Below are 15,513 nucleotides of genomic sequence, written 5' to 3'. Positions count from 1 at the left end.
GAGTTTTTAATAAAAAGATTTAAGAGCTCTCTTAATGACATCCCAAGTGTTCACAAGTCTGCAGGAACCTCATTTCCAATGGCTTTGGCATCAACATAACTTTCATTGAGTTCTTGACTCTCTGTGCAAAGTTTCAGATTTTACTGTGCTTCGGTTTGTCATATTTCATCTGTCAGTGACAGACCCACACCTAGACTCTTGTGCTGTGTCCAGCTTGTGCTCCTCTTCAGGTGTGCCAAACGTGTCCTGTTCACGTTGTGCCTGCTTTTTCCTCTGCCTGGAGCACAGTCTCCCAGATGCTTGTGGCTCACTCCACTTAGATCTCTCCTCCTGTTCCTTTATTTTACCCTGCTTTATAGTTCTGCATAGCACTTAGCACTGCTTGACATTAAGTGGTATACTTATTTCTGTATTACTTGTATCTCCCAGAAGCACGGTAGCTTCCTGAAGGCAGGTCCTCAGAAACTAGAGCAGTAGTGGTGACGCCCTGTAGGTTCTCAGTAACTGTTGAATAAATGAGTCTGTTAAAGGGGGAGATGTATTTGACAGGGTTCAGTTCATTAGGAGGTGTGCTACTCAGCTTGGGCTGCCATAACAAATACCACGGACTGGGGGGCTTAAACAACAGAAATCAATTTTCTCACAGTACTGGAGGCTAGAAGTCCCAGATCAAGGTCTAGCAGGGTGGGTTTCTGGTGAGACTTCTTTTCCTGGCCTGCAGACAGCCACCATCTTCCTTTGTCCTTGCATGATGGAAAGAGAGTGAGCAAGCTCTTGTTGGTATCTCTTCTTATCTAAGCCCATCATGGGGCCCCGTGCTGAGAACCTCATCTAACCTAAATAGCTCTCAAAGGCCCATTTCCAAAGTCACCTTGGGGGATGGGGCTTCAGCATATGAATTTGGTGGAGGGGACGCAAACATTTAGTCCATAACAGGAACTGTTTTCTAATTAGGGCACATTAGACTCCCCCTGTCCTTTTGTAGCTAGGGCAGTTGTATAATGGCTGCCTGGACAAGAAAAGAGTCCTGCCACGTGTGGGGAGTCTCCCCTGAATCCCTCTCGGGGGAACAGCGCCCTCTGCTGATACTCTCCCTGCTCCACTTACCTCCCCGTGTCAGTTCCACCCTCACCTTAGGTGGTTATTTCAGCCAGCCTCTGGGTCATACCCCCTTTGCTTGCAGGAGCATGGCTCATTAAGTTACCTCAGGACAAGAAGGGTATTAAAAAGGTAGCTAGTAGCTGGAACGGTGGAGTGAAAAAAGGAAAGCTCTTTTTACAGTAAAACACCAAGTTATAAATGGAGGAGGAGTGATAGAATTAGAAAATCACTTCTTTTAACACCCAGTGTCATAGTTGATTCAGGCAAGGATCATCAGTGGGGATGCTAAAAGCCACTGAGTAAAAAGATTGTGGAGAATCACCCATGCTGCCAAAGTATCACCCTACAGATTACTTAATTGCAAAGGAGAAAATGTACCTTTGCAACAATGAAGTTTTGTTGCCATACCACTTTTGCATCGTAAACAATGAGACAGACTGGCATCACTGTGAAGGTGTAAGACGTTTTGCCAGAAGCGTTTTACCTGAATCTAATCATGAGGAAGCAATCACATGAATTCAAATTGTGGAACGTTCTGTAAAACGAGCCGTTTTGAAGGATGGATCCTTCAAAAATGTTGGGGCCTATCTCAGTAAAAATTAAAAAAAAAAAAGTAAAGTCGAGGTCATGAAAGATAAAATGCAGGAGGGGTGGGGTGGGGGGACTGTTCTAGATTAAGATAGACCGAAGAGACGTGACCACTAAATAATAGTGTGTGATGATGACTGAAATCTATAAAGACAACTGTAAAAGACGTTTTGAGGACAATTGGAGAAATTCAAGTTGGACTGTATATTAAATAATATTACATGTTATTTAGAGTGATAGTAGTGTTATTATGTAGGAGAAAGTCCTTGTTCTTAAAGGAATTTACTGAAGGATTTAGGGGTGAAGCATCATGTCACAACTGGTTTTGAAATGGTTTAGAAAATGAATTTATAAATAGATGGATGGAGAAAAGACAAAGGCTCATGTGGCAGAATCTTAAGGACTGATTAATCGCAGTGAAGGATGTATGGGCATTTGTTGCTCTATACTTCCATCTTTACTGTAAGTTTGAAATGTTTCGAAATAAAATGTTGGAGTAAAATATAACTGAGTGGAAACTCAGGAAAAAGCAGAAGGCCTGGCATGAGAGGAAGCCACGAGCAGGCAGTTCATGCAGATGGCCCAGCCCCTTTCCCCCTTCTGATCCTTTCTCCAGTTTCCATGGCCTCTCTTGGGTGTTCACACACCTTTCCTGCTGGCAGGCCCCTGTTCCTGCTTCCCCACAGGCTTCTGCTACAGCTCTGGCACCCCCTCATTAATGGTCCTGCTTCAGTAACACTCCTGGATGACTTAGTTTCCCAGTTCCAGAATTTCTGAGAGGTGGTGAACTTGTCCACCAGCCCAGGCACCAGGTTGCCAGCTTGCCAGCGGGTGGGCTACCCATAAGCCAGAGGCCCTACCAGTACACCAGTCAGCTGTGGGCTGGGGCCACTGGTGAAGTTCATGGCCACCAGGCCTGCCCCTGAGTAGAGGTGGGCCGGGGCAGATGGCAGAGCAGATGCCCCAAAACAAGTTGGGTACAGTTAGCAGGCATGAATCTGTGCCCCCCTTTTTTCTGATTATGTAAGTAATATTCATTATAAAAACATAAATGGTAATATGGAAAGTATTTGGGAGGCAATGGTAAAGAGCCTGGGCTGGGTGTCAAGACTGGCTGAGTTCAAATCCCAACACTTACTGTGAGTCCTTAAGTAAATGACTTAACCTGTCTGAGCCCCAATGTACACATGGGTAGAATAGTAGTGTCAGTTTCTTTTCTTTTTTTTTTTCCTTTCTATTTTTTGCTGTGCTGCATGGCATGCAGGATCTTAGTTCCCTGATCAGGGATCGAACCCGTGCCCCCTGCCATGGAAGCACGGAGTCTTAACCACTGGACTGCCAGGGAAGTAATAGTGTCCGTTTCATAAGGTGGTTGTGAGGATAAAATGAAATGAAATAGTACATGTAAAGCACTTGGCATGAACTAAGCACCTAAAAAATGCTCACTGCTATTATTCCTCAAAGCCTAAAACAAAATTAAAATAACCCTACATTCTGGTGCTTTTCCCTCCTGCCTGTTTTTATGTGCCATATGGGGATTGTAAAATGGGTACTTTAAAAAATACATACTTTTATTTTGTTTTTCTCCCATTTAACATTGTATCATATTTTCTCACATCATTATGCTTCTTTGAAACATGAACTGAGGACTACAAGGTATTCCATTAGGTGGATATTCTGTTGTTTTTCCCTAACAGCTTCAGACGAGGAGCCCCCCCGAGACATGAGGGCCGTGCTCCCCCCAGAGGAAGGGATGGTTTTCCTGGTCCCGAAGACTTTGGACCAGAGGAGAATTTTGATGCTTCTGATGAAACAGCCCGAGGAAGAGATCTCAGAGGTCGAGGTCGGGGTACCCCACGAGGTGAGCTGAGAACCCCGGGTGTGGGAAGGACAGGGGTGGAGAGGTAGGTTGTTGTGGACACCCCTGAAATAGTCTGTGAGTGCTGCGTTGCTGTGTTCTATTGTGTAGGAGGAAGGAAGGGTTTACTTCCCACTCCTGATGAGTTCCCTCGCTTTGAAGGAGGTCGGAAACCAGACTCCTGGGATGGAAATAGAGAGCCAGGTAAGGCAGTAGAGCTGCGTGTGGCTTAGGGTCCCACAGTTCACAGAGTGTGGTCTGAGGACTCTCCCAGGGGTCCACTGGGTTCTCTCTTTAGCGACTCACCTCTCCGTGGCAGGCCGCATTGTCTTCAACCCACATCTTCAACCCACAGTGTAGACTGAATGCAGGAGCAGATGGGAGAGCCCAGCTTTCTCCTACTGAGCCAGATATTAAAGAGATTTGTCTAAATACCACTCTTTTCACTAAATTGTTTCGTTTTGGGAAAGTACAGTTAAATGAACTAAAGTTTTCTCAGTCTTCATTTCTGATATGGCAGATGTTGTTAGAACTCTCATAAATGAATTCTCTTTGGGATCCTCAGTAATTTTTAAGAGTGTAAAGACACTCTGAAACTAAAAAGTCTGAGAACCACTTTTCTGGCCCTTCCCTGCCTCCTCTTATTTCAGGAGGCATGTTTATTTCTAATCTTGACCCTTTTTGTGTACTCATGATGTGACTAGGTGTTCAGGAAATGTTTCTTGCATGAGTGAGTATTGGTTTTTGAGTTGCCACTTACTCTTTTTTTTTTAATTAATTAATTTATTTATTTCTGGCTGTGTTGGGTCTTCGTTTCTGCGCCAGGGCTTTCTCTAGTTGCGGCGAGCGGGGGCCACTCTTCATCCCGGTGCGCGGGCCTCTCACTATCGCGGCCTCTCTCGTTGCGGAGCACAGGCTCCAGACGCGCAGGCTCAGTAGTTGGAGTTGCCACTTATTCTTAACAGTGCAATTCCTGTCTGCTTTTAGCCACACTGTACTTTGATATAATGAGATGGTTAGATTCCTAGCCTTCTGGATCTGTGTTCTCTATATTAGGGCCAGGTCATGAACATTTCCGTGATGCTCCCCGCCCTGACCATCCCCCTCACGACGGTCATTCCCCAGCTAGCAGAGAACGGTCCTCTTCTCTCCAAGGCATGGACATGGCATCCCTACCACCCCGAAAGCGCCCCTGGCATGATGGGCCAGGAACCTCTGAGCATAGAGAAATGGAAGCCCCAGGGGGTCCTTCTGAGGATCGAGGAGGCAAAGGTAAGTGAGGCCGGTGATTTCAGCTCAGGAGCTACGGATGCCACAGCCCTGCCGAGAAGGCTGCAGGTGTCACGGGGAGCCTCATCTCCGGGCCAGCCCCATCCCAGTGTATGCCTGTTCTGTCTGTCCCCGACTGGGGTACTGGGGGTCCTTTCTCCACTCTACCCTCCAGGGCTTAGATTGTGCAAAGGCACATGTTCCTAGCTGCGGTACAGCCAGTTGGAGCTCTCAGTGGGTGACTGCAAGCTCAGCCTCTACGCAGTTCTCCTCCTCTTGCTTCCAGGAATCTCTGGTTTGTTCACACTTTCCACTCCAGCTCTCTTTCAGATTGCCCCAGTACTTTCTCTGCTGATCTGTGAGACTCTTGCTCTAATTGGCAGCTGTGCTCTCTGGTAGTGGCTGCTCTGATACCTTGAAGGGTGTCCCCAGTGGCAGAAAGAATTGTCCTCTCTCAGGTTCTGTGGTTTTTTTTTTTTTTGGAGTCTGAACCCAGGAGGAATTTGGCTTATGCCCAGAGTCACAAAGACTTTGGGGAATATGGTCTGGAAGGGGTTTTCTTTTCAGGGGAGCAGTGGATTATCTCTACTACTTGAAACTTTGGACCTTTATTTTAGAGGCAGCGCTGACTTTTAGCCCAGAGCAGTAGCCACCAAATGCTAACTACAGCTGTGGTCTCAGGTTGGGCTGGGCCGTTGCACATGTGGTGTACTTTGGAGGCTGCTGGAAAGACTGCCTGTGTGCCTCAACCTGTGCTCCACTCCTCAGTTCACCTGCCTCGTGGCTGTAGTCCCTTCATTACAAAGTTCTGCCTTTTGTTCTCGGTAGTTCCGTTCTTCTCAGTGCAAAGCCCTCAGAAATTACCTCGTGTCACCAGTAGATCCCCCCACCCAAGCGCTCATTTTGTTGCCGGTTGGGGTGGGCACTGGGGACACCTTTGTAGGTCCAGGGCTGAGGCCACGTGGCTAGTGTGGAAATGATGTCCTAGCTGACAAATTCTCTGCCAAGGTACCTTCAGGTGGTACTCAGCCAGGGTACCTAGGCTGAGCTTTGTAAGAAAAGAAGCCAAAATGCCTTTGGCTATTTTGGCTAGCTTTCCTCACCTCCTTGTCTTAGCTGGATTCAAATTCCATTCAAAAATTTAAGACGAAGTTGGCAGTAGTCTTCTGATAATGCATTATGGGAGATGTGTCCAAATCCGATCATCTCAAGACAAAAAATCTTAAAGGTCAGAATCTTAAAAATCATTAAGATACCTAGAGGTTTGTGTGTCTAAGTCTGATACAAATAACAGTATCCCTGGGAGAATCACTAAAAGCCAGTGTTTTCCTTTTTGTGCTTTTGTTTTTCAAGAAATGTTTTATCTCATTATTTAAAAGGAAATCAAAAGTGCTATATAGTTGTAGGATAATCATAGTAAACACTTATCCTGGTTAGAGCAATTGTAATAATTAACGTCATCAACAGTTTGTATTTCTTAGTTGCTTCCAATGTTAAGTCAGTGCTTTTCAAACCTTCCCCTGGAATACCCCTGGTGGCGTAGGAGGGTGAAGATACACATCTCATGGACTGTAGGCATGGTCCATGTGATCGGTGACCTCCAGGAGGTGCTCCGTGTTTATCTCTTGGCTCCCTGTCAGTTCCGTCATAGCCGCGGGGAACACGTGTGTAGGTGAGGCTGAGGGGTGCGCAGCCACAAGACAGGGCAGGAGTGAGATGGTGGTCCAGAAAGCAGAGGCACAGCTTTCAGTGCTCTGAGGGCTGTGCTCATGTCCTCAGAACTCTGGTGTTTTTTTTTTTAAAAAGAAGTGTTCCACTGTCTGTCATCATAGAGTAAAAGTTTGTACCTGGAGTTGTTAACAGTCTCTGATGGAAAAAAAAAAGTCACATGTAAAACCATTATTTTGTTTCAGGCCGAGGGGGCCCTGGACCTTCTCAGAGAGTGCCAAAGTCCGGACGTTCCAGCTCCTTGGATGGAGATCACCATGATGGATACCACAGAGATGAACCTTTTGGGGGCCCTCCAGGCAGTGGTACCCCTTCTAGAGGGGGCCGGAGTGGCAGTAACTGGGGTAGAGGGAGTAACATGAACTCTGGCCCGCCAAGGCGAGGAGCTTCAAGGGGGGGTGGAAGGGGTCGGTAGAAGTTGGGGCTCAGTACCCCTCGGCCTCTCTGGACAGTATTTAAGAACTTCTGTGGACTTTCCAAGAGAAACAAAAGGAAACCTGCACCGTGTAGCCCTGAACTCTTTCTGGGGCAGCTGAATCCCAGGAGCCCCTGATGTCTTCAAGGTGAAGAGACTGCTGCCAGAGTAGCTGGCTACCCAGAGTAGCTGGCCTTGTTTTGTCCTGTCCACCCACACTGCCCTAAATCCCATGTGGGCTTGTGAAGATAAGAGCTGGAATTTTTTTTTTCTTTTTTTTTTAAAGTGTCACAAGACATGGAACCTCCACAAATTTAAGTTCATGTCCAATTGGAAATTTGTTTCTATATGTACAGTTTGTCAGAGAAAAAGTTGTTTTTGTATGAATACAGAATGTGATTTACGCAAGAATTAACAGAAAACAACTAGTCGTCAAGTGCTTGCCTTAAGGAAACCCTTAGCTTCCATTGCATCTGGTCTGCTGAGGGGGGTACAATTATTGCTTATATTTGTGAGCATACTTGATGGGAATCTCTAAGTCATCTAAAGTCACCTGTGAACTTTTTGTTTTTAAACAAGTTCTTATCTAGCCCTTCTGTCACACTTATTTTTGTAGTAGCATGAAAAATACTTCAAAACTATAAAAAGGTTTGAAGTAGATTCAAAGCCTTATAATTAGTTAGATCTACTCTGGCAGATGGAAAATTATACACCAGAGGAAAAAAAAAATCTGGATGTCCAAGTAGGGGTCTTCCTTGGCTGCATCTCCTAGTAATCACACCGTAGACTTGCATTGCCTTTTTCTGAAGAGAGGAACTTGACATAAACGAGAAATCAACTACACATACCTTCTGGATACTGTAAATCATTTCACAAATGGTTCTAAGTTGAAAAGGAATGGATCAAAATATCTCTTAAAACAGTTGTGCAAAACTTAAATAATTTCTTCCTCTTCCACACTAGCTATGTGGAAACACCAGTGCTTAAGGCAGAGGATTGTTCCAACTTAAAGTAAGCCAGGAAGTTCTCATCCACAACAAGTTCCTTTAGTTTTAAATAAATGGAACATTTGGCCCAGTTTGAATTGAAAGCCAAAAGTTCAGTTTGAGATAACCCCAGCATACTTTCTATACTGACCCCTTACTTTGTTTTTATAAAAAGAAACCTTTTATTATTCAAAGGACTGTCCTGTGGCCACCCTAACGTCTCATTACTTTGCCAGCTTCAGTTTGGCATAGGAGAAAAGTTTCCTTGACAAATTTAGTGGTGCTGGAAAGTGTCAGTACTTGCTTAGGAAAGGGATACTGACATAGTTGGAGAGTATATAAAAAAACTCGTAACTGATTCTCCATTAATGTAAAAAATGGTAAGTGCTACGTTATCTCTGCAGATAAAATGTTGACACCACACACACTGCTTTTTTAGGGTGTTAGAACCTAGAGACTACAAGAGATTTTCTCTTTACTTTGCGATTTAAAACATCCTATTGATCAGCACTTTGCTCTAAACACATGTTTAGGAGACTCAGGATTGCTTTAGGTTTGAGGATATTCTTTTTGTGTGTGTGGTACGCGGGCCTCTCACTCTCCCGTTGCGAAGCACAGGCTCCGGACGCGCAGGCTCAGCGGCCATGGCTCACGGGCCCAGCCGCTCCGCGGCATGTGGGATCCTCCCGGACCGGGGCACGAACCCGTGTCCCCTGCATGGGCAGGCGGACTCTCAACCACTGCGCCACCAGGGAAGCCCTGAGGATATTCTTTATTTGCCCTCCACTGGTATAGCTTAAAAATTTTGAAGTTGTAATCAAATTCTAAGAAGCTCAAAAGGGATCCAGAGAGCATATCCATACAGAGATTTAGGCTCCTTTTTTCTGAGATTTATGTGGTAAGAACTTTATCATAACATTCCAAGGCTTTAACTTGAAAAACACAGAACCTCAGTAAGCAGATAACCAGATCACATTTTGAGAATGAATTCATTTAGAGAAAACTGAAAACTCAGCATTACATATTCATTAATTACTTAGCAATGCATTACTTAGTAGGTGATGCATTTTAAAGTATCACTGTCAAAACACATACCAGATGTTGTGCTTTGAATTTTATTAAAGCTTAGATTTCCAAACAGTGAATTCTTGAAAAAATGTTGGGAAAACAGTTTTTAAAAATACAGTAGCATGAACATAAAAGTCAACACTGTGAAATCTTCAGCCATGCAAACTGTAGAGAAATTTAGAACTAGAATGCAGATTTAACAAGGGGGTAGAAAGAGCAGCCAATGGTACAAGTTTTCCAGTCAAAAAAACCACTCCCCCGAAACAGTGGATTTGCTTTTACAAACACCCCCTTGGTTGTTCCTCTTGAGGTAGGTAACCCTATTTACTGAGAGGGGAACAAGGGAGCATTCTTAGAGAATATGGGGGGTTGGGGTAAGTCTACAGTGTGGATGTTGGTCACTTTAGTGTCCACTTCTTGGAGCAGGGCTTAGGACACTGATAAAAATCTAAATTTTGAGGTTGGACAAAGGGGCAAGGCTCGACTGCTGCCTGACACCCAGTTTCGGCAACACTGGAATCCAGCCCCAGGAGACAATTATTTTCAAATCGTGCAATCCAACATACAGAAAAGTGGTTCACAACCTTAGCTGGAAAAGGAATCATCTGGAGAGCTCAAAAAAAATGCTGATGCATGGCTCCCACCCCCAGCCCCGCAGAGACAGACTGAGTTGATCTGAGGTTTGAGTCGTCAAGTAATTCTCATGTGAACGGAGAACCACTGGCGTAGGATTTAAACATTTTAAATAGTTTACTTCCTAGTTAATATACAGCTAGTGACAAAACATGTAGTTTTCTGGACTCCTCAGAATATTGAGCCCATACTTTCTGGCAATAAATTAAGGTAAGTAAGAAGGTCCTAAACAAAATTAAGTGCTAAACCTAAAACGAAGGAAATTTGGCAATTAGATGTGAAAAGCATCTTACATTGCATGAAGATCAGACTGTAAAGTGCAAATTATAGTTAAAAAGCAGATCATAAAATTAGGAATGAAAAAAATTAGGCCTTGTAGAAATCCATGGTTTCCATCAAATAGGGAAACCGCACGTAGAATCATGTGTCTCCCAGGAGTCCCCTAGCCCAGTTCTGCCCACGGACCTCTCACAGCGTTTACACGCACCTTACTGGGTATTTCTTACAGGACGCTTCTTGGTCCATCGCTTTCCTCATCTAATACAGAATCAATTTTCCTTTAATTTTATAAGGTACCATGTTTACAACTCCACTAAAAGAAAAAACTGAGATAAACCATCTTAACTAAAGTACTTTTAAAAATTCCGGTGGCTAAAGTCAGTATTTATTTTAATAACTCTTATGGATCCACTCACATTGAAGAATACGGAAAAATAATTTCCAAGAGCCGAAGAGAACAAGTTTACTGTAGCTAAGCTACTACAGTCTACCACTGGATTTTTTAAAGTGACAAAACGTGGAACAGAAGTCTGAGAAAAGTAATAAGGGCAGTTAATTAAAACGGAAGAGCTAGTGTTTTCTTTTTCAACTGAGTGTAAACTAAGACCACGATTAACGCAAAAGCAATTTATCATAAATGCTTCACAGTATGTCACCAACTCAAGGACAAAATTTAGTTCTCATAGCACTTGCTGCTGAGTATAGCACAAAACGCTGAACTTGAGGAGCTTCCGAAACAGCTCATGTCTCAGTTTTACAACTGCTGCTCAGTTTACAGATTTCGCTGGCACAGTAAAGGAGCAGCCTTTGCCCCGCGCGCTCTGGGAAAGGCGGGCGCAGTCCTTGGCATGGCGAGCGCTGGGCCCCTGGGCCGGCTCCGTGTGGTCTCCCGACGGCGCGTCCCGGGGGCGGACTCTGCGTCCTTTCCGACGGCGCGGGCCCCAGGCCTCTCACACGGGGAGCGCCTTGGTGAGGGTGGCGCCCGGTCCCAGGCGCCGAAGCGCCATGCGCAGCGCGGTGCCCGCGCCGCGGGGCAGCAAACCCAACAGCACGGCGAGCAGCGCAGCCACCTGCGCGCAGGCGCCCAGCGCCGTGAGCAACGTGCTGCGCAGACCCAGCGCCGCGTACAGCGTAGCGCCCAGCGCGGCCACGTAGAGCAGCGCGGGCCGCGACGGCGCCTCCTCGCCGCGCAGCAGGCGTCCGCACGCCGCACCGCCTCGCAGGAGCGTGCCGCCCGCTAGCGCCAGCACCGAGCCCAGCGACCACAGCAGCGCGAACTTGCGGGCGCGCAACAGCAACACTGGGGCGTAGAGTGCGGCCAGGCCGAAGCAGAGCGCGGCCAGCAGCAGGCACACGCCGCTCGCCGCCAGCCGCTGAGCGCGCGTCACGCTCGGCATGCACGTCGGTCCCGCCGCCGTCGTCGGCTCCGCGGAGTTCCGCGCCCACGTCCAGCGCAGGCCCGCGCGGCCGAGCCACGCCCCCGCCGGCCCGGCCCCGGCCGTGGGCTCCTCTGCCTCTCCCGCGTCGAGGAGCGGCTCGGCGGCTGCCGGCCCGCCCGCTTTCCCCTGCGCCAGATACTCCTGCAATTGGCGGTGGAGGTCCGCCATCTTGGGCGGGGTGTCCGGGAAGGGGAGGGCTACCGCCCACTTCCGGTTTTGCTCGGTCGCCGTTGGAAGCGGCTCGGCTCAGGTCGGCTGTTGGTCGGCCTTGGCGGAAGGGGCGGGGCCTGCGGCTCCGCTCCTTCAGCTGCCTCCGCTGGACCCGGGGCTTGGGACTCTGCTGGTCCCTGTGCGTTTACCCTCCCAGTCCCGGACCTTGTCCTGTGTCCGGTGTAGGCGCTATGAGGGCCTGGATAAATCATGGCAGCATTAAAAGTTAGTTGGGGGGCGTGAGTCGGTGTGGTTATAAAAGAACTTGAAGGAAACTTAACGTGTCTTGACCTTATGGATGTCAGTATCTTGTGATACTGTGTTATAGCTTTTCAAGATGTTGCTATTGGGGGAAAATGGGGAAAGGGTTCACGGGATCTACATATTTCTTAAAACCATGCTAATCTATGTCAATGAATTCAATGTTTTTAGAAGCTCAGACTGCAGGTCTTAGGTGGTTTCTTTGGGAAAGCTACAGAGGTGAAGAAGAGTTAACCCCCCCACTCCCACCAGTTTGCTTCTTTTCTCTTCCCCGTTTCAGCAGAGGCCTGGAAATATTCTTGAGTCTTTCAGGCCCCTTATCATGTATCCTTGGCCCGCCTTGCCATGCTCCTCGCACTTCTGGGTGTTCTGAGGTAGCTCCCACAGCCCTGCTCTTTTTCAGAGCCTCCTTGAAGTTCTTCAGCCAGTGGTCACGTAGGTCACAACTTTCCGGGTCTCTGCCAGGGCTTCGTCCCCCTCTGGTTTCTACCTAATTCCCATTCCCGGACGTTGGATCAAGCTGCACCTCCTGCTGTTCACTCCTATTCCGCTTAGGTGCACTTTTTCTGAGTTCTCATCTGTTCTAGTTGTGAAAGTTTATTGGTTTAAGGCAGTGCCAGCAGCTGAGGACAGGTTCTCTTCTATCTCCCTTTTCCTGGGGCCTGGAAGGCTGCTGCAAAAGCACACAAACAGATGTTGACCAGATTGACACAGTTATCAATTTGTGTACAGTAAAGCTGCCTGAAAGGCTTTGTAGATACTTTTTTTAAAAAAAATTATTTATTTATTTGGTTGTGCCGAGTCTTAGCTGCAGCAGTCGGGCTCCTTGGTTGTGGCTTGCAGGCTCCCTTGCTGGCCCCTTAGTTGTGGCATGCGAACTTTTAATTGCAGCATGTGTGTGGGATCTAGCTCCCCGACCAGGGGTTGAACCTGGGACCCCTGCATTGGGAGCGCGGAGTCTTAACCACTGCACCACCAGGGAAGTCCCCTGTAGATACTTCTTTTGTAGATGTAGAAGCCATTGGTTGAAAAACCTGTTTTGCTAGACTTTATAAATGCCTGTTGTGAACGTGAACATGATGGCATGGAAGTCCTTTTGTACTGTAAAGTGCGATACAGTTAAATAATACAGCAGTCTACTCTTGTACAAGTGTTCGGCTTACTTGCCCCAGAAGTACTGGGAGTGGAAGGCAGGGCTGACCACTCTAGGCTGTTTCCGGTATCCCTGGCTTTGGAGGCACTGCAGGAGGTGAACCCAGGATATTTCCCCCGTGTCTGCCGCTTTTGGCTGTACTGGCTTCCCCTGGGCAACTCCTGCTGATAGGCTGGTAACACCCCTTTGTTCTCTCTTCTATGGAAAGGTTGATATTAATGGCTTTCTGCTGTTGTCGTCTCTGACTTTTCAGTCTTCCTGTTACCTGTGTAACCTGTTTCCCGCATTAAATTCCCCTTAATACTCTCTGTTTTCCTGGTTGGATCTTGGCAGTTACTGTTGGTCCTGAACCAAACTTGGTTCCACTTGCCCGATGTGAGCAAAGCCAATCCACTGACACTGGATTGTGGTGGAGGAAAGCGCAGCGTTTATTGCAGGGCGCCCAGCACCATGCTCAGAGGAGCCGCACTCCCCAGTGGCTTTCAGGGAAGAGCTTTTAAAGACAGCGGGAGGGCGAGGGTCACAGGGTGCATGATCAGCTTGTGCACAGTTCTCTGGTTGATGGTGAGGTCAAGAGGATGATGTTTCAGGAATCTCAGTCATCAGCCTTCTGGTTCTAACAGGTCTGGGGTCTACGTGCTGGTGGTGAGCATGCAGTTAACTTCCTCCACCTAGTGGAGGTTTTAGTGTCTGCAAAACAGCTCAAGGGTATGGTTCAGGATATTGTCTACAGCCCTTGAGAAGGTAAAGGTCCTCAACTTTGTTTTATGGCTAAACTATTATTATTTTGTCTGGCTTGACCGCTTCCTTTGTTTCTTCATTTTCTCACTTTGCTCTTTGGAACTCGGGGAACACCTAGGAGGCTAAAGCTTTTCTACAAACAAGAAGTGGAGACATGGGGAGGTCTCTCCCTGGAAGGGTCCTGCTTGGTTTCAGTATGCTTTTTCAAATACATTCCAATTTGTTATCTCACGTGTGTCACCCTAAATAAAGGGGTAAACCGAGGCAAGCTTAAGTTACCAGAAATTGAACTTATTCGGGAATAGCAGAGGAATTGCATTTCGGGAAAAGCAAACTGTAGCAGCTACAAGGGAGTCTGTTGAGGTTTGGGCTGGGCTGTATTTATGAGCAAGGAGTGCCTAGAGCAGGGAGTCAAGCCAGAGTCCAAGCAGTAAGTTTGGCTTGAGGATGGGGAGAGATTTTTTTTTTTAATTGGAGTATAATTGCTTTACAATGTTGTGTTAGTTTCTGCTGTGCAGTGAAGTGAATCAGCTGTATGTATACATATCTCCCCTCCCTCTTGGACCTCCCTCCCACCCCCCATCCCACCCATCTAGGTCACCACAGCACCGAGCTGAGCTCCCTGTGCTATACAGCAGGTTCCCACTAGCTACCTGTTTTACACATGGTAGTGTATTTATGTCAAATCTAATCTCCCAATTCATCCCACCCTCCCCTTCCCCCCTCCCATGTCCACATGTCTGTTCTCTACATCTGCCTTTCTATTCCTGCCTTGCAAATAGGTTCATCTGTACCATTTTTCTAGATTCCACATATATGTGTTAATATATGATATTTGTTTTTCTCTTTCTGACTGACTTCACTCTATATGACAGACTAGGTTCATCCACATCTCTACAAATGACCCAATTTCATTTCTCTTTATGGCTGAGTAATATTCCATTGTGTATATATATGTACCACATCTTCTTTATCCATTCATCTGTCGATGGACATTTAGATTGTTTCCATGTGCTGGCTATTGTAAATAGAGCTGCAGTGAACATTGGGGTACATGTGTCTTTTTAAATTATGGTTTTCTCAGGGTATATGCCCAGTAGTGGGATTGCTGGATCATATGGTAGTTCTATTTTTAGTTTTTTAAGGAACCTCCCTACTGTTCTCCATAGTGTCTGTACCAATTTACATTCCCACCACCAGTGCAAGAGGGTTCCCTTTTCTCTGCACCCTCTCCAGCATTTATTATTTGTAGATTTTCTGATGATGCCCATTCTAACTGGTGTGAGGTGATACCTCATTGTAGTTTTGATTTGCATTTCTCTAATAATTAGTGCTGTTGAGCATCTTTTTATGTGCCTCTTGGCCATCTGTATGTCTTCTTTGCTGAAATGTCTATTTAGGTCTCCCGCCCATTTTTTGATTGGGTTGTTTGTTTTTTGATACTGAGCTGCATGAGCTGTTTGTATATTTTGGAGATTAATTCTTTGTCCTTTTCTTCATTTGCAAATATTTTCTCCCATTCTGAGGGTTGTCTTTTGGTCTTGTTTATGGTTTCCTTTGCTCTGCAAAACCTTTTAAGTTTCATTAGGTCCCATTAGCTTATTTTTGTTTTTATTTTCATTACTCTAGGAGGTGGGTCATAAAAGATCTTGCTGTGATTTATGTCAAAGAGTGTTTTTCCTATGTTTTCCTCTAAGAGTTTTATAGTGTCCAGTCTTATATTTAGGTTTTTAATCCACTTTGAATTTATTTTTGTATACGGTGTTAGGTAGTGTTCTAATTTC

The 15,513-nt window shown here is 46.3% G+C and overlaps 2 protein-coding genes across 14 annotated transcripts in view; one reads left to right on the top strand and one right to left on the bottom strand.

Annotated features, from left to right (window-relative positions):
• Positions 1–7,370, top strand: part of WDR33 (WD repeat domain 33) — a 103,615-nt gene extending 96,245 nt beyond the window's left edge. For 5 of the 13 annotated variants that reach the window (XM_073807832.1, XM_019931843.3, XM_019931841.3 and 2 more), the window contains 4 exons: positions 3,387–3,550; positions 3,659–3,751; positions 4,604–4,819; positions 6,730–7,370. In XM_073807832.1, coding sequence (XP_073663933.1) covers positions 3,387–3,550; positions 3,659–3,751; positions 4,604–4,819; positions 6,730–6,906 — 650 coding nt within the window. In that variant the 3' untranslated portion in view covers positions 6,907–7,370. The remainder of the gene's footprint in view (positions 1–3,386; positions 3,551–3,658; positions 3,752–4,603; positions 4,820–6,729) is intronic. The other 8 variants (XM_073807834.1, XM_019931840.3, XM_073807833.1 and 5 more) reach the window with 4 other exon arrangements.
• Positions 7,371–10,276: 2,906 nt separating this feature from the next.
• SFT2D3 (SFT2 domain containing 3) lies at positions 10,277–11,577 on the bottom strand. Its single transcript, XM_019931851.3, has one exon. It carries the CDS (start codon positions 11,530–11,532, stop codon positions 10,876–10,878), a length of 657 nt encoding a protein of 218 aa, XP_019787410.2. The 5' UTR covers positions 11,533–11,577; the 3' UTR covers positions 10,277–10,875.
• Between the last annotated feature and the right edge of the window lie 3,936 nt (positions 11,578–15,513).

The sequence above is a fragment of the Tursiops truncatus genome, chromosome 7 (assembly GCF_011762595.2).
Source record: "Tursiops truncatus isolate mTurTru1 chromosome 7, mTurTru1.mat.Y, whole genome shotgun sequence".
In the NCBI taxonomy this organism is placed as follows: Eukaryota; Metazoa; Chordata; class Mammalia; order Artiodactyla; family Delphinidae; genus Tursiops; species Tursiops truncatus.
This window is presented reverse-complemented; position numbering and strand designations above follow the sequence as displayed.

Bases quoted from the DNA above. Each gene is read 5' to 3' on its own strand.
- SFT2D3 (XM_019931851.3), bottom strand. From the start codon at position 11,532: ATGGCGGACCTCCACCGCCAATTGCAGGAGTATCTGGCGCAGGGGAAA.